This window comes from Papio anubis, chromosome 18 (genome assembly GCF_008728515.1).
Source record: "Papio anubis isolate 15944 chromosome 18, Panubis1.0, whole genome shotgun sequence".
Lineage (NCBI taxonomy): Eukaryota > Metazoa > Chordata > Mammalia > Primates > Cercopithecidae > Papio > Papio anubis.
This window is the reverse complement of record NC_044993.1, coordinates 41,512,195-41,539,130: the sequence shown is the minus strand read 5'-3', so window position 1 is coordinate 41,539,130 and position 26,936 is coordinate 41,512,195. Positions and strand designations below refer to the sequence as shown.

At 42.4% G+C, this 26,936-nt stretch overlaps 2 protein-coding genes across 10 annotated transcripts in view; one reads left to right on the top strand and one right to left on the bottom strand.

Annotated features, from left to right (window-relative positions):
• LONP2 (lon peptidase 2, peroxisomal) overlaps nucleotides 1–21,374 on the top strand; it is a 118,818-nt gene extending 97,444 nt beyond the window's left edge. For 2 of the 5 annotated variants that reach the window (XM_017953333.2, XM_017953330.3), the window contains 3 exons: nucleotides 7,132–7,339; nucleotides 7,727–7,917; nucleotides 11,299–11,718. In XM_017953333.2, the coding sequence (XP_017808822.2) occupies nucleotides 7,132–7,339; nucleotides 7,727–7,917; nucleotides 11,299–11,520 (621 nt within the window). In that variant the 3' untranslated portion in view covers nucleotides 11,521–11,718. The other 3 variants (XM_021931932.2, XM_017953332.3, XM_021931931.2) reach the window with 3 other exon arrangements.
• SIAH1 (siah E3 ubiquitin protein ligase 1) overlaps nucleotides 20,283–26,936 on the bottom strand; it is a 90,824-nt gene continuing 84,170 nt past the window's right edge. For 4 of the 5 annotated variants that reach the window (XM_017953336.3, XM_017953335.3, XM_017953334.2 and 1 more), the window contains one exon: nucleotides 20,283–22,208. In XM_017953336.3, coding sequence (XP_017808825.1) covers nucleotides 21,358–22,206 — 849 coding nt within the window. In that variant the 5' untranslated portion in view covers nucleotides 22,207–22,208 and the 3' untranslated portion in view covers nucleotides 20,283–21,357. Of the gene's footprint in view, nucleotides 22,209–25,162; nucleotides 26,712–26,936 lie in introns of those variants that run through there. The other variant, XM_003916849.5, reaches the window with a different exon arrangement.

The following is a 26,936-nucleotide window of genomic DNA, read 5'->3' as shown; positions in this document are numbered from 1 at the left end:
AAGGAAGGAGCAGTGTTTAGACTCTTCCTGAATGTCAGAGACAGTGAGGAGAAAGTCAGGATGGTAAAGCCAACTGCCATAAGCAGGGGCTCAGAAGGGTAGAAGAATAAGGCCTGAAAGTAGCAAGGCGGCCTCTTACTCACTAAATCATAAACTCAGTCTCCTTGAGCTTGATGTCTTCCTCTGATAAATGGTGGTAAGCATGTGCACATTATCACAGAGTTTGAATTTGGGGAGTCAGTGTACCCACCATATTGCCCAGTAATACTAAAAAAGAATAAACAAATACTAATTTCTGCAACTACCATACTCCATAAAAAGAGACCTATCCCCAATCACCAAAAAATCCCCACTGTTTTTCTACTCCAAATTTTGTACATAGTTAATAACCTTATACCACCACTTACTATTTTTTACTTTCATCGAAGATGAATCTACAAAAATATATTAATGTCAAAAAATGTTACTGACCTAGCAAACTGACAGTTCGGAAGTAAGGTAAGAAGGCACACTTTTATTAATTAATAATATCCTTTAGTATTCCCTAAACAGATCGAAAAATGGTGGATTAGTTCATTCTTGCATTCCTATAAAAAAAATACCTGAGACCAGGCACAGTGGCTCATGCCTATAAATCCCAGCACTTTGGGAGGCCAAGGCGGGCGGATTGCTTGAGTTCGAGACCAACCTGGGCAGCAAAGTGAGACCCAGTCTCTACAAAAAATACAAAATATTACCGGGGAGGCTGAGGTGGGAGGATCACCTGAGCCCAGAAGGTTGAGGCTGCAGTGAGCTGTGATCACAGCATTGCACTGCAGCCTGGGTGACAGAATGAAAACTGTCTCAAAAAAAAAAAAAGAACTACCTGAGATTGGGTAATTTATAAAGAAAAGAGGTTTAATTGGCTAACGGTTCTGAAGGCTCTACAGGAATCAGAGCCACAGCTCCAGCATCAGGCCAGGTGCGGTGCCTCACACCTGTAATCCCAGCACTTCAGGACCCGAGGCAGGCGGATCACGAGGTCAGGAGTTCGAGACCAGCCTCGCCAATACGGTGAAACCCTATCTCTACTAAAAATACAAAAATTAGCCAGGCGTGGTGGCGCACACCTGTAGTCTCAGTACTTGGGAGGCCAAGGCAGAAGAATCACTTGAACCCAAGAGGCGTAGGTTGCAATGAGCCAAGATCATGCCACTGCACTCCAGCTTGAGGCACAGAGTGAGACTCCATCTCAAAAATAAATAAATAAATAAATAGCTCCAGCATCAGCTTCTGGGGAGACCTCGGGAAACTTACAGTTCTTGGCGGAAAGTGAAGGGGGAGCAGGCATATCATGTGGCCAGAGCAGGAGCAAGAGTACAAGAGGAGAGGTGGCCACACACTTTTAAACAACCGCCTCCCGAGAGAACTCACTCACTATTGCGAGGACAGTACCAAGGGGATGGGGCTAAACCATTCATGAGAAATTTGCCTCCGTGATCCAGTCACCTCCCACCAGGCCCCACCTCCAACACTGAGGATTATAGTTCAACATGAGATTTGGTGGAGACACAGATCCAAACCATATCAAATGGGTTCCAGGAACTTAGCCTAGATTTCAAATTTAGGAACAGTGTCATAGGTCACCTTTTCAAAATACATGGAGTTTCCTACAGAAACAAGATCAATTAAGTGCATGTTTTAAAAATAAAATAAAAATAAACGTTACTACAAAAAAAAGTGGGGAGGAGCAGGAGTGGGTGCAGGTGTCCCCAGGAAGCCTAGGCATCGCTCACACTGCATGTGCTATCACGGCAAGACTCAGAACTGCCCCGAGTCCGAGGAGGGGCCACGCGAGTAGGTGGGCCTGGGCACCTCCTCAGTCCCTGGCTGTGCCCTTTCACTCTCTCACTGGGAGACAGAATCCTGAGTTTTCTGCCTCAGGGAGCCTGCGTGGAAAGAGTAGGTCACTGCAGGAAATCAGGCTGGTTTTAGGAAAAGGAATGGACATTAGGCACCTCCAAAGGGACAAAGGATCAGTATACCTGGTTGGGGACAGGATTCTGTCATTTCATTATTCCTGACTCTCATGTTTTCAAGTGTCCCCCACCTCATATAAAAGCCTCAGTGTTGGCTTCTGACCATGGTGTATGAAAAGCCCTTGTCTAAAAGTTACTTGCTCTGAGAAAATAATGAAGAAGAGGATAGACACGAAGACACTTTAAAGCCTCCTGAATAGAATGCATCCAGAAGCGAATTCCAGGAGATTCTATCATCATGCTTGCCTTTCAAGCAAACAAACTCAGCTGCTAGAACTGAGAAAGAGTGTAAACACCAACTAAATGCCCCAAAGAATCATGGTAGTAAATTACTTCTCCGTGCTGCTCCATATAAACCTGCTGTGCCACCTGTTGAGGGCAGCACTGATGCTGCATGTTCAGTCTGGTCCCAGGCCCCGGCAGGAATCCGCCATTGTGCCAGCCTTACTGGAAGGATTGGAGAGCAGCTGGTTCTTAGCAATGCAAGTGTCAGGCCAGCCTGGGGCTGCATAATGCTGCTTAAGAGATGACAGTGGTGGACCCCAGCACCTCTCCGAGGGATGTAGAATCTGCTCTTCCCATTTCTGAATGCTACTGAAACAAATCTACAACTAGAAAAATCAAATATTCATGAATTCAAGACTTGGGATCTCAGTACTAAGACTTTAAAGAGGTTGCCAGATGGATCGCTTCTGTGGTGACAGCCCTGGCAGGAGCATTCAAAGTGCTCTGTGAGCTACAAAAGGAAACCAGTTGATGGTATGAACACCACTACAGGGCAACCTGCACACCACAGCAATTTGACAGCTCAGGTTCTGTGTCTCACGTGACGCCAGGCTTGTCCTTGGAAAGAAGGCCTACAAAATTCTTCATATCTCCATTCCTTGGCATCTGCTGGCAAACTCCTACTCGTATTTTAAGACTCAGCCTCTCCTGTGACACCTGTGTCTTCTCTCCAGACAGGGAGGGACCCTTGCCTCTTCAGGGCTCCCCACACTGGAGTATAACTGCTCCTGTGTCTGATGCCTTTAGTCTCTCAGTGCCGGGAGGTATTCATGCTTATGTCCCCATGGCCTGTAACAGAGCCTGCATCAGGATGCTTGGAAAGGACTGTTGAATGAATGTCAAATATGGGTCCCTCTGATGGGTCTATACATGTTGGTCTAGGCTTGAAAGGGTCACAAAGAGTTGTGCATACTTACGATTTCAATCAAATATCACTATTTTTAGTTAAGAGGGAAGAGTAGTGTGAAATTGTCAATGATTAGATACTCCAAATGTTCTTTAAAAACTAATAGCATTGATGTATTAAGAATGCAATCATACATTAGAAGACACATTCTATTTTTAGATTTTTACTTACTTTAAATTCTTCCTTAATCTGCATATTTACCTTATTGACAGAATTATTTCAGAAGAAATTGATCATTTCATGGAACAAGATTTATTAGACACAAAAGAAAACTGAATCATAACAATTGTACAGGTGGGAAATTGAACAACAAAAATGACCCTGAGATACCCACATTCTACTTTGGCATATAGTGGGAAAAACATTCCAGACTTCAAGTCTAGGCCTGTCTTGGCTAATGTAACTGATGACTTCACAAACCTGTCATGGGACTAGAAGCTGAAAGGAAAATACTGGTGGATAAACACCATGTTGAAATTATGTTGAGTCGCTTATTTGCTATAAAACACAAATTGTTTTGTGTAAAGGGGTTAAGATGGCTGGAAAACTGTCTCCATTCAAGAGCAAGAAAGCAGCATGTGTCTTATCCTGTACCTCCATATTTACTTGTACTTCATCATTTCTGAGGGAGAAATACATGGAAACCAGATGCTTGATTGTTACAGTTTCAGAACACGTCCTTAAAGAATATGACTCCAAGTCTAAGAATTGTAGGTCCTTTGCTTCTTAGATAACTACCGTTAGCCTTGATCATAGAGATTCCAGGTTTGATAATAACTTCAGTTCTCCCCCCTGTATATGTAGACGTTAAGTTACACAAATTTGGCATTACTCTCATTTTCAGGTTAATATCAGAACACTTGTTATCAAGTCAGGATAGTAATTGTAAGCCTAGATGCTCTAGGTTTGGCTATACGTAGTTCTCTACACCACCTACCCTTCCAATTAACAATTTACCAGTTGCTTCTATCCAAAGTACCAAGACTCTCCCGCAAATGGGGAATACTGGAAACTGGCTTGGCTTCTTGAAGCAACAGTAATCAGTAAGATCTTGGCCGGGCATGGTGGCTCATGCCTGCAATCCCAGCAATTTAGGAGGCCAAGATGGGAAGATTGCTCAAGCCCAGGAGTTCAAGACCAGCCTGGGCAACATTGTGAAACCCCATCTCTACAAAGAAATACAAAAATTAGCTGGGCATGGTCGTGGGTGCCTGTAGTCCCATCTACTCGGGAGCTGAGGTGGGAGATCACCTGAGCCCGGGAGGCAGTTGCAGTGAGCCAAGATTGCACCACTGCACTCCAGCCTGGGTGACAGAGTGAGACTCTGTCTCAAAACAAAACAACAGTGTGGCTGGGCGTGGTCACTAATGCTTGTAATCCCAACACTTTGGGAGGCCAAGGAGGCAGATCACTTGAGGTCAGGAGTTCAAGACCAGCCTGGCCAACGTGGTGAAAGCCGTCTTACTAAAAATACAAAAATTAGCCGGGCATGGTGGCACACGCCTGTAATACCAGCTACTTGGGAAGCTGAGGCAACAGAATTGCTTAAACTGGGAGGCAGAGGTTGCAGTGAGCTGAGATCATGCCTCTGCACTTCTAGCCTGGGCTGCAGAGCAAGAACTCTGTCTCAAAAAAAAAAAAAAAACAAAAAAAACAAGAATCTTACTACTGCTTCTTTGGAGATACTTTTGGTATTATTTTGACAAGTGAATTTTGAGGATTCAAATATAAGAAAGGGATTATTCTTGGTAGAGGTAACAAAATTGTACCAAATGACCTTTTGTGTTAAACACGATTCAGTCACCCAACCCCAGAAAGGAGCCTGAATGAAGTCTAATTTGGATGACAAATTCCCACCCAAATTAGATGTATGTCGTTCAGGTATAGAGAATTGATTTTATATTAGAAAAAACAAACCTTGTGAACAGTTTTTTAAATAACTGTTTCATGATTTTCTGTAAGTAGTACTGATCTCTTACATACAGATCTTTTGTGTCTTTCTCCTCAAGTTAGTATACAACAGGGCAAGTGGCAAAGCTCGAGGAAAGCGTGACCTGCGGTTCATGCTGTCAGCTCAATGATGCTGGAGTTTGGCCTGTCAAATCTCTAACCTGTCAAATGAAATTAATTAGGATTAATTTTTTTTAATGTATGTTTACTACTGAAAATAAGTGCTCAGCCAGGCACGGTGGCTCACGCCTGTAATCCCAGCACTTTGGGAGGCCGAGGCTGGCAGATCACCTGAAGTCAGGAGTTTGAGACCAGACTGGCCAACATGGCAAATCACCATCTCTACTAAAAATACAAAAATTAGCTGGGTGTGGTGGCACATGCCTGTAATCCCAGCTACTCGGAGCCTGAGGCAGGAGAATCGCTTGAACCCAGGAGGCGGAGGTTTCGTTGAGCCGAGATTGCGCCATTGCACTCCAGCCCGGATGACAGACACTCGTATCTCAAAAAAAAAAGGAAAAGAAGTGCCCAGTAGCTTCAGTGGATGCCACACAATTCTGGAGTAATTTTTACAATCAGGATTTTCATTGTCCAAGCCCCTTAGAAAAAGAAGCAACCCAGCCCCTTACCCAGAAAGTCAGGCTGTATACTGCTGTTCCTTAGTGAGGTCAGCTCTCAGTAGAAACATCTCCTGTTTGGATTCGTGCTTAGTTGACCTGTTGTGTTCAGTTCCTCTAACATGAGTAACTTCTAATGGGTAGGAAATTTTAAAGCTCAAAGGGTGCATTGAGAATTAACATTACTGATTTTCCACTGTTACTTTTTAGTGTTTTCATAACTTGGATGTGTTAACCTATGGCCCATCACCTATGCTCCTAATCTCAGGTGACAACATGTTCAATTTAAGATGGCAGGCAGTACAGTGGACCTCTCATCCCATGGGAAAGAACCCAGGATGTTTATTATGTAGTATTGTATAGTCTCTGCAGCAGTAACAGAGAAAGTTAAAGGTAAGCGGTAGAGAAGTAAAATCTAGAGTTTCTAATATAATCCTTCTCACTTTTCTTTCTAAAAAAAAAATAATAATAAGAGACAGGGTCTCACCATGTTGCCCAGGCTGGTCTCTATCGAACTCCTGGGACCGAGCGGTCCTCGCCTCAGCCTCCCAAAGTACTGGGATTATAGGCATGAGCCACTGTGCCTGGCCAAGTTCACTCTTCTTAAAGGTCTGCTAATAAGAGGGTTTCCACTTTTTGAAACAAATTCATGATTACCTAAAATGAAGCTAGGTTATGAAGTATATATAAATATGCAGCCCAATAGGCTGGGTGCAGTGGCTCACACCTGTAATCTCAGCACTTTGGGAGGTTGAGGCGGGCAGATCACTTGAGGTCAGGAGTTTCAGACCAGCCTGGCCAACACGGTGACACCACATCTCTACAAAAAATACAAAAATTAGCTGGGTATGGTGGCCTGTATGCACCCATAGTACCAGCTACTTGGGAGGCAGAGGCAGGAGAATCACTTGAAGCCAGGAGGCAGAGGTTTCAGTGAGCTGAAATTATGTCACTGCACTTCAGCCTGGGCAGTGGAGTGAGACTGTCTCAAAATATATACACATATTTGCAGCCCAATAAAGACACTTAGATAAAACTATTGGGTTTATTCCTTGAAAACTAGGGCATGTGTAACTAGATCTGGCTTATAAAAAGCAAAGTTATTTACATATGTTTTAAGGTAAAATTACTTCTGATAAATGTCAAAGAGGAAGTTTAGGTCTTTCTCCTGGCAGAAAGCCAGAGAGTAAGTGCTGAATGTGACTCAGAATGATGTTAGGTAACAAGGACTTTGAGGTAAGTGGCTGAAGTCCTCTGTGAAATCAGCCAACTCTTGCAGGATTGTGTGGTATCAGTCACCTGCAAACACTTCGGCATTTGCCAGCCCAACTCTGATCATTCTTCTTCTTTCAAGGTATCTCAGCGTTTGAGTCAGCCAGGAGTAGCAATAGGTTTGGCTTGGACTCCCTTAGGTGGAGAAATCATGTTCGTGGAGGCGAGTCGAATGGATGGCGAGGGCCAGTTAACTCTGACCGGCCAGCTCGGGGACGTGATGAAGGAGTCCGCCCACCTCGCTATCAGCTGGCTGCGCAGCAACGCAAAGAAGTACCAGCTGACTAACGGTAGGAGCCTGCACCCGGCCAGGCAGGCATGACCCAGGAGGTGACACCATTCCATGGCGGAGACTGGCATGAGCTCGAGACTGCTAGTTACGCCTCTAGCGAAGTACACACTGTTGCTTTTGAACCCCTGTGGAAATTCTAGTTCCCATTTCAGGACTATTTGACTAGTGCCTGAACTAGAAACTAATTCAAAAGGTTTATTTTGTTTTAATCCGACTTAGAGTGGAACTATTCTTCTAGACCCTCACTCAAATTGTACTCTCCACTAATATTTTGAAGAATTCATTTACCCTAAACATTCATTTTTGTTTGTGACTTTTTTTTTTTAGGAGAAAAAGAAAACAGGTTTAATTTTTCTACATTAAAGTCCTTTTTTCCTTTTTAAAGCTTTTGGAAGTTTTGATCTTCTTGACAACACAGACATCCATCTGCACTTCCCAGCTGGAGCTGTCACAAAAGATGGACCATCTGCTGGAGTTACCATAGTAACCTGTCTCGCCTCACTTTTTAGTGGGCGGCTGGTACGTTCAGATGTAGCCATGACTGGAGAAATTACACTGAGAGGTCTTGTTCTTCCAGTAAGTATGAAAAAACCAATTTATATGGTTTTTATTTTTTATTTAATTTTTTTAAATTAATATTATTTTTAAATAGGGGTTTTGCCTTCTATGAAAACCTTGGTTTTAAGTATATATTAAATTTTTATACCTGTAACTAATTCATATTTTAAATTTTTGATCAAATAAAAACAATTTTTCACATTTTCCCTTCTTTTTTTTTTTGAAATAGGTTTCATTCTGTTGCCCAGGCTGGAGTGCAGTGGTGTGATTGTAGCTCACTGTAGCCTCCAACTCCTGGGCTCAAGCGATCCTCCTGTCTGTCTCCCAAGTAGTTGGGACTATAGGAGCACGCCACCATGCTCAGCTAATTTATTTTATTTTGTGTAGAGACAGGGTCTCTCTGTGTTGTCCAGGCTTGTCTCAAACTCCAGGCCTCATGCAGTTCTCTCATCTCCACCTCCCAAAGTGCTGGGATTACAGGCGTGAGCCCCCGCATTCAGCCCATGTTTTCCATTCTAAGAAGATTTGCTAAGGGAGAAAATATTAGTGTGGTCATCAGAAATACCGGCAGTTCACATGAAAATTTGAGGCCTTGTTCTACTTGACAAATTGTTAAAGATATAGCACGTGTGCAAAATAGGATAGTAGCTTTTTTTAAATTTTAAGCTCATTTCTTAAATTTGAAGTTTCTTTGAGACCTCCTCTCCCCCTGCAGAAAACTTTGCTAGTATAGAATGGAAACTCTAATAAACATTAACTGTATCTAATGACTACATTTGAAAAGGTTCTATACATGTGGGGTCTTGAGGCTCCAGATCCTAAACTGCTTATAAAAATATTGTGATAAAATGTACAGAACTTAAGAGTATTTAGATTTTAAGTTATTAGTTGCCAGTATTAGTCTACAACAGACTAGACAACAATTTAGTCTACAACAAGATTTTGGCAGGTTCATAGCAAGATGAGGAAAAAAAAGGAAATAGTCTTTTTTTTTTCCTATTGAGATGGAGTCTGGCTCTGTTGCCCAGGCTGGAGTACAGTGGCACAATCTTGGCCCACTGCAACCTCTGCCTCCCAAGTTGAAGTGATTCTTCTGCCTCAGTCTCTCAACTAGCTGGGATTACAAGCGTGCACCACCACGCCCGGATACTTTTTTCTATTTTTAGAACCTCTGTAGAACAAATGGGTTTTCTACTTGGTCCCCTCTCAGAGCAAATCGTAGCCCAAGTAAAGGCTTCCACAGCCTCAGGAGAGGACAGCCACAGCGGCCTGGAGTACACCTTCAGCTCCAGACTATTACAAGAGGCAGGACGGAAAGCAGGAGCACTTGAAGGAAAGGCCTGCGAAGGCTGGAGAAAACCTCTTTCGAGAACAGAGGACAAGACGGGGCTTTGAGATTTAAAAGTGGTCAGAGAATTATTCAGGAAAAAACTATAGTGAAAAACAATTTGTTCTAACAATTGTTAGAACTCCAGCATCTAAAAGGAGTTCTAACAGGAAGATGAAATGGAACAAATTATCCAAGAAATAATTGAACATTTCCTAAAAGTTAGGCATCTTCAGATCAAAAGGACCATTACTAACCAAGAAAAACATTTCATCCTCTTGACTTTTCAGATCACTGAGGGTAAAGTGGCCTCAGCACTGACACTGGATGTGCAGTACCTTCAAAATTATGAGGGAAAATGGGCCGGGCGCGGCGAATGATGTCTGTAATCCCAGCACTTTGGGAGGCTAAACAGGAGGATAGCTTAAGTCCAGGAGTTCAAGACCGGCCTGGGAAATATAGTGAGACTTCATCTCTACAAAAAATTGTTTTAAAAATAGTAATGAGGCTGGGTGTGGTGGCTCACGCCTATAACTCCAACACTTTGGGAGGCCAGGGTGGGCGGATCACTTGAGGTCAGGAGTTTGAGACTAGTCTGGCCAACATAGTGAAACCCTGTCTCTACTAAAAATACAAAAAATTATCCAGATGTGTTGGCACATGCCTGTAATCCCAGCTACTCGGGAGGCTGAGGCAGGAGAATCGCTTGGACCTGGGAGGCAGAAGTTGCAGTGAGCCAAGATCATGCCACTGCACTCTAGCTTGGGTGACAGAGTGAGACTGTTCTCAAAAAAAAAAAAAAAAAAAAAAAGTAACGAAAGCTGTGAGGGAAAATGTTTTAAATCTAGTCTTATATACGTGGCCTTACTATCAATCAAGTGTGAAAGTAAAATATTTTCAAATATGCAAGGCATCAGTTCATCCTACACTCTTTTGAAGAGGGTATTTTGAAGGAGTACTTCAGCAGCATGAAGAAAACCTTGAAAGAAGATGCCAGTGGGGCAGGAAGGCCTGGAGCAACCAGTCTTAATTGGAACAGATGCTCAGAGGGCTCCCAGAGGGCTGTCTCCAGGGCGTGCATATGCTGGGTGCTGTGACTGAGAGCAGTATTTGTGAGCAATTGCTGCGCAACACATTACCCCAAAGCAAGAATACTTCATACTCTCCATGTTTCTGTGGGCTAGGAATTAAGGAGAGGCTGAGCTGGGTTCCTGTGGCCCAGGGTCTCTGGGCTTACAGTTTGGGTTCCAGCCAGGCCACAGTCACGTGAGGGCTGACAGGCTGGAGAAGTTACTTCCACGGTGGTTGACTCATGTAACTGGCAAATTGGTCTTGTTTGGTGGCAGGAGGCCCCAGTTCCTCACCTGATGGGCCTGCCCATAGGCTGCTTGAGTGACCTCAGACATGATGACTGGCCACCTCCAGGGCAGGTGATCAAGAGAGATCCAGGCAGCAGCTCTCATTTTGTGTGACTCAGCTGTGGAGCTCATACAGCATCACTCCCACCACACTCTGTTTCTTACCAAGTCACAAAGCCTGGCCCACATTCAAGCCGGGGGACCATTGTAGACATGTTTGAAAGCCACCATAGGAGCCTAGTTTGAGGATATGTTTTACCAGCACGGAAGTCCTGGCTTTAAACCTGTAGAGAGGGAAGTAACTCCAGCACACAGCTAAGCTCTGCAGGAGCGGCGCTCATGCATGGTCAGAATCACGTGCTGCTTTTTCAGATCAACGTAAAGACAAGACGGTTGTGATTACACCTGGAATGCCAATGTTTACTTTGACAGTATTTATAAAAAGAATCATTGACCGAAGGGGAACTCATACCTATGAACAATTTAAAATCCGCCCCCCCATCAGAGTCTTTAATACAACACCAATTGAAACATTTTAAAAAGGTTACTACTTGCCAACCTTTTTCCTGGCTTTCCTAGCTCATACGGTAACAAAATGGAAGATGATTTGGATGTTTTAAAATAGTAGTAAATTCAGTGAAAGCAAGCTGGGTCAGGATTTCTTTCAGCTTGAGGGTGATCATTAACCCTAAAAACGTTTTTCTCTCCTTACAGGTGGGTGGAATTAAAGACAAAGTGCTGGCGGCACACAGAGCGGGACTGAAGCAAGTCATTATTCCTAGGAGAAATGAAAAAGACCTTGAGGGAATCCCAGGCAATGTACGACAGGATTTAAGTTTTGTCACAGCAAGCTGCCTGGATGAGGTTCTTAATGCAGCTTTTGATGGTGGCTTTACTGTCAAGACCAGACCTGGTCTGTTAAATAGCAAACTGTAGGCCCAAATCTCAACTTTTTAGAATTTTAAGTTATGAAGTGCTCAAAGGTACTCACACGGTTGATTTTATTCACACCATTAGGGGTATGCAAGATGTCCCTGTTTCGTAAACATAATCACAACAGTAATAAACCAAGTAGTGGCTAGTGTTTAGTATAGAAACATAAGATGTTCATTTAGTAAACTGATAAAAATCGAATTCTTGTCTTGTTTTTAGTGGGATCCTTACTGTCCCTGGAAAGATACAGCATAGTGGTTCTCAGCACAGTCTCCAGAACAGAAGCATCTGTAGTACCTGATAACTTGTTAGAAATGTACATTCTCAGGCTCCACAGCAGGCTGCCTGAATCAAATCCTGGGAGGTAGGGGCAGAAATCTGTTTTAAGAAGCCTTCCAGGTAATTCTGCACAGTCAAGAAACCACTGGTATAGACCATTACTTAATGGATTTACCTGTAGAGTTTATTGGATCCTGAAACCAATCACTTAGAACTGGGAAAAGATGAAAGTATAGCCAACTATTCTTGACTAATACATATATTCAAGTGGACTGGGTGTGATGGCTAACACCTGTAATTCCAGCACTGTGGGAGGTCGAGGCAGGCAGATCACTGAGCCCAAGAGTTCAAGACCATCCTGGCCAACGGCGAAAACTCTGTCTCTACAAAAAATAAATTATACAGGCGTGGTGGCACGTGCCTGTAATCCCAGCTACTCGGGAAGCTGAGGCACAAGAATTGCCTGAACCCAGGAGGTGGAGATTGCACTGAGCTGGGATCATGCCACTGCACTTCAGCCTGGCTGACGGAGCGAGACTCTGTCTCTAAAAAAGAAAAAACTCAAGTGGACCCTACGAAGAAGCCTACACATCCCAACAGAAGCCCCTTCTTATGCTGAGGGAAGCAGCCCTCAGAACATGATAGCTTGTATCCAGCAGAGTGGCACATGCTGGCACACCTCACAGAAGCACCCTGGCCCTGGATGCCTGCAACCTCAGAAGAGTGCAGCTCCCAGAGGGAGGCAGCCATCCATCTGGGATGGTCCTAAGCATGGAATCGTAACTCCTGATACCGTCTCCTATTTCTTGCTTGGCTACACCAGTTTCCAAATCTGATAGATGTCCATGCCCATGTGCTCCTGCTGGGACTCAATCCAGGCTGTGTATGACTATGAAGTCAGGATCACCTGCTTACTGGCTGTGTGAACTTTTTGTATCTTGGTTTTCCTCATCTATGAATTCCAAGTAATGCTACCTAATTGTTACTGTGAAGATTAAGTTCAAATGCAATGTGAAATAATATTAAGCAATTTCTAGTTACTCTAGCCAGTAATGGACTTCAGAATCTTATATTACACAATATAAGAATATATATGTAAAGACATTTTGGAATTTCCTGGATGAGAAGGAAGTCTGGGCTGGGCATGGTGGCCCACGCCTGTAACCCCAGCACTTTGGGAAATCGAGGCGAGTGGATCACTTAAGCTCAGGAGTTCGGACCAGCCTGGGCAACATGGCAAAACCCCATTTCTACAAAAAATACAAAAATTAGCTGGGCATGGTGGCACCCGCCTGTAGTCTAGCTACTTGAGGCTGAGGTGGGAGGATCAGGGAGGTCGAGGCTGCAGTGAGCCAAGATCACGCCGCTGTACTCCAGCAGCCTGGGCGACAGAATGAGACCCTGTCTCAAAAAAAAAAAAGATTTGGCCAAAATACTGTGATAAAATAGCAGACCTGCTGATAAAGTTTATCTGAATGCATTCTGAGAGGAAAAGTCCAGACCTAGGACTAGTTACGGCAGTTGAAGAGAAAGAACATCAGGACGTTTGAAAATATGCCATTGACTCTTATCAACTACTGTAATTTTATCATTTCCAATGTCATCTAAAAGGGAACTAGAACAAACTGTGAATTCACTTTCAGCAACCAGAGGGAGCTAATCCACATTCACATCGCTCTGCCCTGTTCCACCCAGCAGGGACAACAAAGGACGTTTTTAGTATCACTTGGGGTTCTCAGTATTCTTCCTTTAGTCCTGACACAGGCAGCCTTGCACTTGTCTGTAGCAGCAGGAGGGCACTTGCTTTAAGCATGTCTTTCGAAAGGCGCCCATTGAGAGAATAATGCATTTTCCCCTTGCAGTATATGACATGGAACATGCTAGCTTTTTTTTTTTTTCCTTCTGGGGTGGGAGGTTAGTTGTTTGACGTCTAAGCTCTTCCTTTTTCACCTGTTTTATTTGGGGGGGGGAGGGGCGGATAGCCAAAATATAAAATCTACTATTTTAACCATTTTTAAGCATATAATTCAGGGGTATCAGTTACTGGGTGTGTCCACTGTCTACATGATTTTTTTTTTTTTTTTTTTTTTTTGAGACGGAGTCTCATTCTGTCACCCAGGCTGGAGTGCAGTGGCATGATTTCGGCTCGGTACAACCTCTGCCTCTCCAGTTCAAGCGATTCTCTTGCCTTAGCCTTCCAAGTAGCTGGGACTACAGGTGTGTGCCACCATGCCCGGCAAATTTTCGTATTTTTTAGTAGAGACAGGGTTTCACCATGTTGGCCAGGCTGGTCTCAAACTCCCGACCTCAAGTGATCTGCCCACCTCGGCCTCCCAAAGTGCTGGGATTACAGGTGCGAGCCACCGCACCCGGCTTACGTGCATTTTTTATCACCACAAACTGAAACTCTGTACCTAAAAAGAGTTCCAAATTCCACCCTCACCCCAGACCCTGGTAACCACTACTTCACTTTCTCTCTGAATTTGCCTTCATATGAATGGGATTAAATAAGAGTTGCCCTTTTGTGACTGGCATTCTTACTTAGCAAGCCATCAGCTGCTCGAATAGTCACTGGGGCAACTAATTTTCGCCCAGTGTCCTCCAGAAAAGAAAGATCTGGAGGGTCAGGCTACTGTTTTTCTTCAGAATAATGAGGGGGCAGATGGGTAGGGATGAACCTCTTCCTCCTCTGCCACTTTAGCTCAAAGGAACTCCCATCTTTTTATTATTTGCAAGTTAGCTTTCTGTTTCACATCTCTGCCTTGCTGAACCATGACCTATCAAGGTGTTTTGTCAAAAAATATTACTTTCCCTGGGAAAAAGCCATGTGGTAGCAAATACCAAAACTTTTTATGGCCAAATAATACGCCATTATATCCATAGACCGCATTTGGTTTACCACTCATCTGCTGATTGTTTCCTCCTCTTGGCTGTTATGAATCATGCTGTGAACATGGGAGTACACATCTCTCTCGAAGTCCCTTTGGTCCTTTAGGGATACATATACAGGAGCGGAATTGCTAGATCACATATGCTAAGGTCTGAATGTCTCTCCACCAAATTCATATGTTGAAGCAACCACCAATGTGTTACTAAGAGGTGAGGCTTTAGGGGGTGATTATGTCATGAGAGCTCCACCCTCATTAATGGATTTAGTGCCTTTATAAAGGGGCTCAAGAGAACCAATTACCTCCTTTTTGCCCTTCGATTCCCTTCCACCATACGATGACACAGCAACAGGCCCCATCCTAGAAGCTGAGACTGGGTCCTCAACAGATACCAGTCCGCCAGCACGTTGATCGTGGACTTCTCAGTCTTCAGAACTATGAGAAATAAATTTGTTCTTTTAAATTACCCAGTCTCAGGTATTCTGTTACGGTTAACACAGATGACGAAGACAACAGGATAATTGTTTAACTTTTTGAGAACTGCCAAACTTTTCCACTGCAGCTGCACCATTTGACATTCCCGCCAGCAATGCACAAATGTTCCAGTTTCTCCACATCCTTGCCAACACTAATTTTCTGGGTTTTTTATAATAGCCCTCCAAATGGCTGTGACGTATTTTGATTCTATGTCCCTAATGACTAGTGATGTTGAGCATCTTTTTCTAGCATTCATTTTTAAGATGTTACCCAAAGACCCCTGTATCACAATAATTATGCTGGATTTTTTATTGAAAATTATTAACTCTAGGAATTTTAGTTCACTAGACCTAGGGATATGTGTATTTTACCAGTATTCCACATTTTATGCATGGGTTTTTAAAACTTTTCAAGTATTAAAACTAAAGCTTTAGGTGCTTTATCAAGAAATTCTACACTGACCACTGGAGGCATCCATGTTTTTACTCGGCTCTGCCCCTTTAGTGGTCCCTCTGAACCTTACCTCAAACCTTGTGTCAGGGTAGATCCCTACTTGCTTGGTGGTTACAAATGCAAATACAGTGAAGAATGTCATCTTTGTGATTGTTCCTAAAATAGTTCACGTCAGTTGAGAAATCCGTGACCGTAGTTAAAGTAATGTGATAGTGAAGTCTACCACCGTGAGCTTCCAGTACTAGGTGATTTGTCTGGATTTACAGTGACCACAATCAACTATGTGGTCAGGTAATTCACTGCTGAGGGCTTTGGATTTTCCTTTATGAACTACTGAAATGAGGTCAACTTGACTATTACTAAGGGACATTTTGCTACAAAGAATGTTAGTTTTGCCAATTCCCTTTCCAAATCTAGAATTTATTTTAACCAGGATTTTAGATGTTAAACATCAAGTAGTTTTGGTTGTTTCAAAGAAGTAACATGTTTAAGCTCACATTATTTGAAGTACTTCAGTTCCTATCCCCATGAAAATTGTATCCAGCAGCTTAAAACAGACAACAGACTAGTTAGTCATTATCCAATTTGATGATTTATAGTGCAACATTAATGCTCATTTTTTGTTTTACTAACATTTGGTGGATCCCACAATGAAAATTGCACTTAAAAAAAAAAAAAAAAAAAAAAACGCTGAAAGAGGAAGGAAATATCAAGAGAGTCTGAATAGACAACAGGCAAATCTGGTGAGCGGTCATTGAGATGTTTTAAGTGTTACCAACAAAAGGACTTCTAAAACAATTTTAGGAAAAGCTTTATTTGCCATAAAAATTCATTTCTTTGGAACATACTATAGTTTGTACTTAATGAACTAAAGAATAGTTACTCAATGTGTTTAACATTTTGGGATCTAACAAAATCTTTTGTATTAAGTTCAACTGTAACATTGTCAGCACATTTCTAGGCAATACAAACTCTTGAGGCTAAATTCTCATCCTGACATGACAGTGCAAGCCTGTCAAAATGTGACCCCAAAACCAGGTGTCCTTTCACTCCATTATATCTGTAAACCTGTTATGCTTTTCAGAATTTAGAAAGGCCTAAGAAAAGTACTTCTATGATAATAAAGTATATTTTCTTTGTCAAATTTCTAGAGCTATGTAAGGATAGCGAAAATATTTGGTTCAGCAAGACATTGGGGTATCGTGCCAGGCATAATAAGCACTTTATAGCACATCTAGCCTTTCTCATTCCCTTACGCAGTGGACACCATACCTGTTTATGGAGGAGGGACCAGGCAGAGATGGTATTTAAATAAAAACCGGTAGATATAGGGTCAGAAGTCAACCCAGGCAGTTAGAATCTACAGCCTATACTGTTTGCCACCAAATCTTAGTAGATGCTTGATAAGGAATGTTTGGATGGTGCCATTTTTAGATAAATGTACATTTCTTTTGGTAAATTCAGGTTAGGATCATAAGCAGTAAAATACCAAATAATCCTTTGTGTTTTGAACATGCACACTGGATGAGTGGGGAGGGGAATGACCAAGCTTCAAAATCCGAGTTTCTGTAACAATCTATCTGTACCTTTCATGTTTAATCTATACAAATGACCACAGTCCTCCATGGTAGTTCATATGCACTATTCACCCTGTCGAATTCCGACATTACTTTTATGTCCATTCTAATGCAGCAGTCACAGACTGACCCCCCAGGTATGCTGAATTTGATCCACTGTTTTCTTAATTTGGATTACTTACCAATTCTTCCAATCAGGAGTGTGAAATAGAATTCTACCATTAGTAGAATCACTGCAGATGTTCCTGAATATGAAGAGCTTTTGGGGGTTGGAGGCGGCACACTATTATTTTCATGAGCTAAGCTATCTACAGCCACTTATGTAAGTTTGAAGTTTGCAGAAATGTGGGTCTTAAAATCATACATATTATAATAAAAAATTGCTCACAAAGGAAAAACTGTTCCCCAACAATGAACATACCAAACTGGCCCATGATTAAATAGGACAATTTCAAGTTTAAGGGTGTAAAAGCAACAGAACAAAGTTAATGAGTATCTCCCATACCTACCCCATAGACGGCCTGAGAGAAGACATCAAAAGAAATGGAAGAAGTCTTCATTATAACAAGCAACTTCAGGACAAGAGTTATGCCTCATAAATCAAATGTGTAATGGACCACGAAATATGGCTATAGATTTTACCTCTATAGACTAAGAATATGAAGACCTAAATGCAAATTAATACTAAAATGTCAAGCTTATTAACTGTCAAACACAAAATGTACTACCTTAATTTGCTTAAATTAGCAAACCATGAGGTGAAAATGAAAATGGAAAACTTCACACTGCTACTGGTGTCCTCTGGAACCTCTCCAGAAAGCAATGATGAAGTATGTAAAAAATAATCCCAAGACTATACACAGAAAACATACAGATATGTTCATGGTTTATTTATAAATAACCAACAATAAATTACCAAGTAAATATCCAACAAGAACCTAAAACTACAGTGAATCCTCATAAACAAAAATTGTTCTTCCAAGATTATTAAAGTGGTGAAACACTCAGATGAGCATGTTGTGTGATGAAAGGGCTACACAGTAATACATAAAAGGGCTCCCAGTACCTTTGAAAATAAACATGTGGCTGGAGTCAGGGGCTCATGCCTGTAATTCCAGCACTCTAAGAGGCCAAGGCAGGAGAATCACTTGAGCCCAAGGGGTTTGAGACCAGCCTGGGCAACATAGCGAGACCCCATCTCTACAAAAAAATTTAATTAGCCAAGCATGATGCTATACACCTGTACTCTCAGCTCTCAAGAGGCTGAGGTGGGAAGATCACTTGAGCCCAGGAGTTTGAGGCTGCAGTGAGCTGACTGCACCATTATACTCCAGCCTGGGTGACAGAGGATGAGCACATGCACATACACATAAAAAACTGGAAAAACCACCTCTGAGTGAATAGCAAGACTACAGATCTCAATTGTATGTGCAGTTTTATAATTTCCAAAGTCTACATGATGGACACATACTTTATAATCAACATACTTTAAAATACTAAAACTACAAAATGATATACTTCCACGAATATACCCAATGTTTTGTTTTTTGAGCCAAGAGTCTCAGTCCGTCACCCAGGTTGGAGTGTAGTGATACGATCTTGGCTCACTGCAGCCTCCGCTTCCTGGATTCAAGGGGTTCTGCCTCGGCCTCCCTAATAGGGTGTGCCATCATGCCTGGCTTTTTCGTACTTTTAGTAGAGACAGGGTTTCACCATGTTGGCCAGGCTGGTCTCGAACTCCTGACCTTGAGTGATCTGCCCAACATGGCCTCCCAAAGTGCTGGGATTACAGGTATGAGCCACAGTGCCCAGCCACTTTTATTCTGAAAGAGATTGGGAGCCCTTTTACATATTGTTAAGTAATCCTTTTACCATACAACATTAAATATGGAATAAAAGTCGCTTTTTCCAAGCACATATGCTAATGAACAGACCTGAATATAAATCTGTGGTTGAACTGTTATTCTCTTTCACCATAAAAATGGCTACGCAAGGCTGGACGCAGTGGCTAACGCCTATAATCCCAGCACTTGGGAGGCAGGCAGATCACAAGGTCAGGAGATCCAGAACATCTTGGCCAACATGGTGAAACCGTCTCTACTAAAAATACAAAAATTGGCCGGGCATGGTGGCACGCACCTATAGTCCCAGCTACTCTGGAGGTTGAGGAAGGAGAACCACTTAAACCCGGGAGGCCGAGGTTGCAGTGAGCCAAGATCACACCACTGCACTCCAGCCTGGGCGACGAGTGAAACTCCGTCTCAAAAACAAAAAGAACAAAGGCTCCACAAGCACATTATAACCAGTTCAAAAGATAATATTGACATAAGGATGAGACTACACAATCATCTTTTCTGAAAATGGATAATAGAAATAAACTCTTATCCAAAATTATCCAGAATCAGTGGTGGGATAAGGGTGAAGTCCAAATTTTCATTAACTTTCTAGGCTTACAGTACCAATACAAACCACACAAAATTATCTTTCACTATTCAGAAGGCAATTTCAGAATCTTGCCATGTGCCTCAAAGTAATTAGCAACAGTTAACTACATGGTACTAAAGGCATAATGGTAGCTAACATTCACTGGATGCTGATATGAACAAAGCACTGTTTCAGGTAACATACCTGTACCCCATTAAAACTTTTTAAGTATCTACCATAATTTAACCCCACTTTACACATTAGGAAACTGGGGCCCAAGGTCACACAGCTGGTTAGTGGGGTAGAGCCGAGACTGGCACTTAGGTGCCTGAAGTCTGGCTGCAGAACCAAGGCTCTTAACCACTAGGCTATGAAATAGTAAATTTATTATTTCATTGTGCTTTTTTAAAGAGGTGAAAAGTGGTCAGCATTTTAGTCATTCTCCTGACAGTTGTAAGAATCAAAATGTGGGCAAGAGGGGCAGAGCATGGGAAAGACTGTAATCCAGAAGCCATATACCCAGTTATTTGCTGTGATTTAGAGTATAACTCTACCACACTTAAAAATGACAACACACAGCTTTCTGCTATATAATTAAAGTACGGAATGAAACAGGAAAATAACTTTGGATTTTATCAAACTTAGAGCTAAAGCAGACACAGTAAGATTTTTTTAATTTGCCAGAAATTCTTTTAATGAGAATTATAAAAGACCAAAAACATTTTTTTGCAAACTGCCTTTTTAAACAAATGATTTGCTTTTAATTACAAATACTGTGCATGACGATGCCTTCTTTTGCAAAACCAATAAATACAAGAACAAATTTTAAACATGTGATTTATCCAAGATATTTGAAAAAGGAAACAAAAGCCTGATTTGCAGTACTTATAAAAATCAATTTATTCTCTAACCTTTCAAAGATTAAGCTCAAAGGTGTGACTCATCCGTAGAAGAGAGAAAGAGAGAGACCATCTTACAGATGCTTTAAATAGCTTTTGATCATTTTTCCGATGTCACCTTTACTTTCTGGAACTCATAGCTTCACAAAGTAGCTGATTTTAAAATATTTCTAATGAACTGATTAATGGGGGAAAAGAAAATATTGAACACATGTTATAAACTTTTACCATAACAAGTATGCATATCAAAAGACACTAACTTTAAAATGGTACAAAAAAAGTGAAGAAAAACCTGAATTACAGAAAGGAAAGTCAAATTTATTTAATGAAAAACTAAAATTAATAAAAATTAGCAAATACACACACAAAAAAGCACACAGCAGCACTATGTATTGACTCACAAAGGGGAAAAGCAGTGGCCCATGACCACTCAAGATGGCTTGTCAGTTAAAGGAAAAAAACCCAAACACGCACACACCCACGCACGCACACACTCCCACGCAAAAACAAAACAAAACAAAAAAACTATTTTTCAACAATACAATCTACAACAAACACAAAACTCAGAATTATTTTACAATGCTTCCTTTCTTAATACAAAAGATGCCCATCTTGGGTGTATATACATATATTTTTTCAGTGGTTTACTGTTGACTTATTTTTAAATATATTAGTGTTACTACATGCAACTGTTTCCTGTATTTAACAGCCTTTCCTTTCATTTACCTTCATGTGTCTAGCTTCCACCTACCAAAAGAATTTTAGGTTGGCAGGCAGATGGGTGCCTTATTTTCTGTGAAACTGAAGTTTTAAACACTGGCCAGAAAATGTTTGATTGCCATTTCAACACATGGAAATAGTTACATTGATGCCTAAATTGCCATTTTCTGCAAAAAGCTGTGCAATGCTGGTGTCAAAGACTAGGCAGTCGCTATTCATAATGGCTGTTGCAATTCCTTCATGAATAGATCGAGGAGTCGCTTCCCAAGTCAATCGTCGCCTGTGACCATTTAGCTCAAGTCGGTAAGCAAAATTTTCAGCTTGCTTGCGTGTTCCTATCAGCTGTACGATTGCAAAGAACTGCTGGTGACCATCGTATTTTTCCTGTTTCTCCAAGACTAACATGAAGTGAAAGCCAAAACAGGACTGCATCATCACCCAGTCAACAGCACCAGGAAGATTAATGTCTGTAGCAAGGAAAACTATATCCTCTCCCTGTAGGGTTGTAATGGACTTATGCTGATGCATCAGATGGGGCATTACAGCATCCAAAGAGCCTTGCCATTTACAGGAAGCACCAGGGCACGGACAGGAATAAGGCCTAAACTCACAGAGCTCTTCGTGGTCTGCTTTTTCTGTGTGTGGCAGAGTTATTTCACATCCAGAAGAGGCATATTTACAGGGGAAAAGTACTGAATTAGCCACTTTCTCCATAGCCAAGTTGCGAATGGATCCCAAAGGGCCCCGGCAAGTTGGACAACATGTGAGCTTTGGGCGACAGTTGCTACAAACAAGATGGCCACTCTGACATTGAAGAATGGGTGGTAACACATAGTCAAAGCAGACTGGACACTCAAAAAGACTCGCCAAGTCATTGTTGGATGCAGTTGTGCCAGTCAGGGCAGGCACCCTCTGGGATGGTGGACACTTCGAGGTACCGGTAGGTAATGCTGTAGCAGTCTGACGGCTCATTTCTGAAATAAATACATAAGGAAGCAGGAGAAAAATAATTATAACCATGACTTATTTTACAAATAATGTTTACATGCCAGAAGTACTTTTAAAGTTTCATGCAAAATTTACTGAGCAAAAGAGAAAGAAAAATAAATAGAATTTAAAAAGTAACATACTAAAAAATAAAATTACACTGAATGTGCACTTTATTAGGATCTGTACACTGGATAAGCTCTCTTTTCAAAATATTCCGGAAAACATTTGGAACTCCCTTAATCGTCTTTGGATAGACTACATGGAATAATAAATGCTAAAATAGAAGATGGACCATAAACAACTAGAGAAACTATACAAGGAACTGAAGTTTAATCGAATCCATTTTGCTAGGACTCTCTCCCTGAGACTCCCTTACTCTTATTTCTTTCTAATTTGGAGTCAGCTATTGATAGGTATAGGGAGTTACAGGTGAAGTCCTGGATAAAATCGGCACTCTGTATTCACACGGTCTGCATCCGAGGACTTCACCACAGCCATGGATTGAAAATATTCAGAAAAATTTACAAATAATACAAAATTTTTTAAATACAGTCTATAACAACTATTTACGTATTATTTACATTGTATTCAGTAATCCAGAGATAATTTAAATTATACAGGAGAATATGCACATACATATACGACACCATTTTCTATCAGGGACTTGAGCATCCTCAGGTTTTGGTATGGGGAAGGGGGTCCTAGAACTAATCTTCCGAGGATACCGCGGGCCAAGTGTAGTTCCAACGCCAAAGAATCAGAGAACCTTCCATTAACTCTTCTTAATGGTAAGCCATTATCTACTCTAGAGGTGTACTTTGGGAATGAGGGGAGGGGTCACAAGGGGAAAGGTCTGCTGCCATCCCATTATCCATCTTTACCTAATTAAGTCTTCCCCCCAAATTATCATCAGCCAGGTATTAATCTTATTTCTTACTGATTAGTGCCCACCTCAAGAGTGAGGGGATGTACTCGCTAGTGAAGGTAGCAAAAATATAAAAATAAACACACAACAAAGGTGAAGGGAGACATAGGAGAAATGGAGGGCCATCTCAAAACTTTTTAGTCTGGTAGAGAAAGTACATCTTTCTGTTCCACTTTCAATCCACAATATGTATCAGACATAATGAACAAAGGAGGAGAGTCAGGAAGAGACAGTGAAAAAGGAAAGAACAAAGATGACAGCACGGCAGAGATAATATACTATACTGGGGGTGGGGGATGAAGTCAACAGGTGAAGAACCCCTTGCAGCCTAGGGTTCTCCAGCGTTGCTGAAACATTCATCAGCAGAGTAATCAACATTATTTAACAGGTAAATGTCATCTGGAAGAAATAATCGACAATGTAACTAGTCAAGCTGAGTCAAACATAAAACAAGCAACTTTTCCCAGGAAGCTACCTGGGCTGGGATATTGCAGGCCACTATTTGTCTTGGGGGTGGAAAAAAAGATCAGTCGATGTCCTAAGAGTGCACTCCTAGTAACTCTACTAAGCCATATTCTTTTTTTTTTTTTTTTTTTTTGACATGGAGTTTTGCTCTTGTTGCCCAGGCTGGAGTACAATGGCGCCTGCTCACTGGAACCTCTGCCTCCCAGGTTCAAGCAATTCTCCTGCCTCAGCCTCAAAAGCAGCTGGGATTACAAGTGCCCACCACCATGCCCGACTAATTTTTGTATTTTTTAGTAGAGACGGGGTTTCACCATGGCTGGTCTCAAACTCCTGACCTCGTGATTCCCCAGCCTCGGCATCCCAAAGTGCTGGGATTACAGGCATTAGCCACTGCGCCCGGCCACTAAGCCATATTACAAAATTAAAGCTTCAAAATTAATGTTTTAATTCAATTATAGTCATTATTCTGTTGCAGGGAACTTTTAAGAAACAATGTTGGTTACCAATGTGACCAAGTAAATGCAACTTGGTTTCTAGATTACCCAAGTGGTTACCAACTGATAGCTTAAATGAGGGCTTAAGGTGAAGGAAAAATAAAGATTAATTCCACATCACTAAAAGGATATTTTAAAGTTCAAGAGGCAACAAAAGTGACAGAATTCCATCATAATGTGTCTCATCATACGGACTCAGAACATGAATCAACTCTCATCTGAAGCCCAGTGTGACCCAGGTGTTCTGTCCCCTGACAAAGGACTATAAAGGAGCTCTCCTGTAATCCAGTTTCCCTCTGAGTAGATTCTTTGTACATATGACATCCATTTTATGTCACTTGTAAAACAGTGGGCTCAGTATTGCCAAAACACCCTGGCTGTATGCTGTATGCCTACTGCATGGTCCAGTTTACTTCAGTAAGCAGCATAACAATTACAAAGTGGTTCCTTGGGCACAAAACAGTCTAGTCAACCAATGCCTTTCAGATTACTAAACCAAACCAAGGAATCACATCCAAGGGCAGTAAACTCAGTTTATATTTAACACAACATAGCTACAGACCAAGAAAAACACTGTTGTTCACAATTTCTTGACCTAGCAATAGTTATACATTTATCATCAACAGTTCAGGCTCACAATATAGCTTTACCATTTTCCAAACACTATAGAAAGCACATTTTAACTCCTATTCAAAGTGTGAAAAAGAACTGAAATGTGAACGGTATTTCTTGTGAATGGAGGTATTACAGGACAGCAACTGCTAAAGCCTCTCAAAGCTCCAAGGGTGGAACCCAGCTCCATCTTGAAACAGAAAAGGAATCCCAACCACACAGCCGCCCTGCAGTAGGAACTAAGGACAGCCCTGCAGAAGTCATGACGTAACCTGAAGTTTGATTTAAACATAAAAAAGCACAGCAACCCAAATGAAACATGACTGAGAACCTCGGAAACGGCTGGATTCTGCTGCAGCCATTCCCTAAGCCAGACAGGTTCCACTGACTAATAGCGTTCAAGCTTCATAGCCTCAGCAACCTATCCTCTTAATGTCAATACCTTTTCTCTTCCTTGTCCTGGCCGCTGGTAAACATGTGAACAAGACTCCCCTCCAGGAGTACAGAGAAGGTGGAGTAGCCTTTCCCGTCATGAGAAGTCAGGCCGCGCATTGCGTTTCCCCCAAGAAGTAAAGGAACAGGCCCCTCCTGGGCACTTTCTGCTCCTAAGCACAGAAGACCCAAATTCGCGTCTGAGGTCAGGATCCAAATATCCATTTACTTCTCAGAAGCACGAGTTACAGAGGTGGAGAAAGGAAGCCTTCCCATCCCCAGGAGGCAACCACACCTCCCTGTGAGCTCAAATTCGGCTGCATCTCCAAAAATGGGAGCCACAGCTGCGCTGTCCTCCAGTGTGCCCTAAGCTTTCGTCTGTCTCCCAAGTTTGTCTTCTCCAGATTCACTCCGTAGGCTACTGCCCAGCTCCGGTGGAGGCCGGGGATGCAGGGGGCGACGCGCTCGCTGCGAAGGAAGTGCGCTCCCTGAGCCAGCTCAGGGGCTACTGCAGAAGCCTGCCTGCTGGAGAGCCATTTGGAGCCTCGGCCGGGGCTGGGCCTGCGTTGGGAACGCCCACTCCAACCCGGGGCGCCAGGGCCAGCTCAGGGCGCGCAGCGCGCAGGGCGGTGCCCGTCTTGGTCGCGCAGGGGTGGGGCTGTGCCCGCAAGCCCCGCCCCGCAGCCCAGGGCGGGGCCCCGCCACCCCGCTGTTGACCCCATCCCACCCCAGCGACATCGAGCCTTCCTCAGCATTTCCACCAGTTTAAAATTAGGTAGAACCATGCTGTTTTCGGTAGGTCACAACAGTCGAATATCGGCAGTTTCTCACGGTTTCGATCTAAGAGCTACAGCGTATCTGGGAAATGCGTGCCCACACCGGCGCTACATTCCCGGTTCATCGTGCAAACTCTAAATTTTTAGAGTGAAAACATTCTCCCTAATTCATTCAACAGCTATTTACCGGGCATCAACTACCATATTTACTCAATTCTAGCTCACTTCATTTCTACTCCTATGGGCACTATATTTTAAATTCTCCTTCCCCGCTGTGAAAAGACTTCGCAGGAAAAGTTGTAAGCACACTTCTGCCACATTAAACTCCTACTTAAACCTCCTAAGAGATTATACTCTTCCCACTCTGGGAAAGCCATCTTAAATGGCCTCATTAAACACAGAGTAGCTTGTTTTGTTTTTAAACAAGCATTACCCTTGCCCCAATAAAGTCCTGGGCCTCAGATTTGCATTGCATCAGCTAGTGCGTGCAGAGGTTTAACCTGTCATTACATCATGCTTAGGGCAGCCTCCAAATGCAGCAAGAGCTGGCAGTGAGGAGTGAACCCAATGCAAGGAACTGCAGATTACCCACTTTCAGCAAGAAATTTTAACTCTACCCACTTCCTCACTCTATTAACAGTGTGTCCAATCACCTCAACCTCATTTTACAATACAGGCTACACAAAACAACATTAGGAAAAGAAATATAATTGAAAATAGACACAGTCGTGCCAGAACTATTTTTTTTTTCTTTTTTCTTGAGACGGGGTCTCACTGTTGCCCAGGTCTGAGTGCAGTGGCACAATCTACACTCACTGCAGCCTGGGTCTTCTGGGCTCCAGCAATCCTCCCACCTCAATCTCCCCAGTAGCTAGGACCACAGGCTGGCACCACCACTCTCGCTAATTTTCTTTGTATTTTTTGTAGAGACAGGGAGTCCCCATGTTGCCCAGGTTGGTCTCGAACTCCTGGACTGAAGCAATCTGCCTGCTTGGCCTCCCAAAGTAC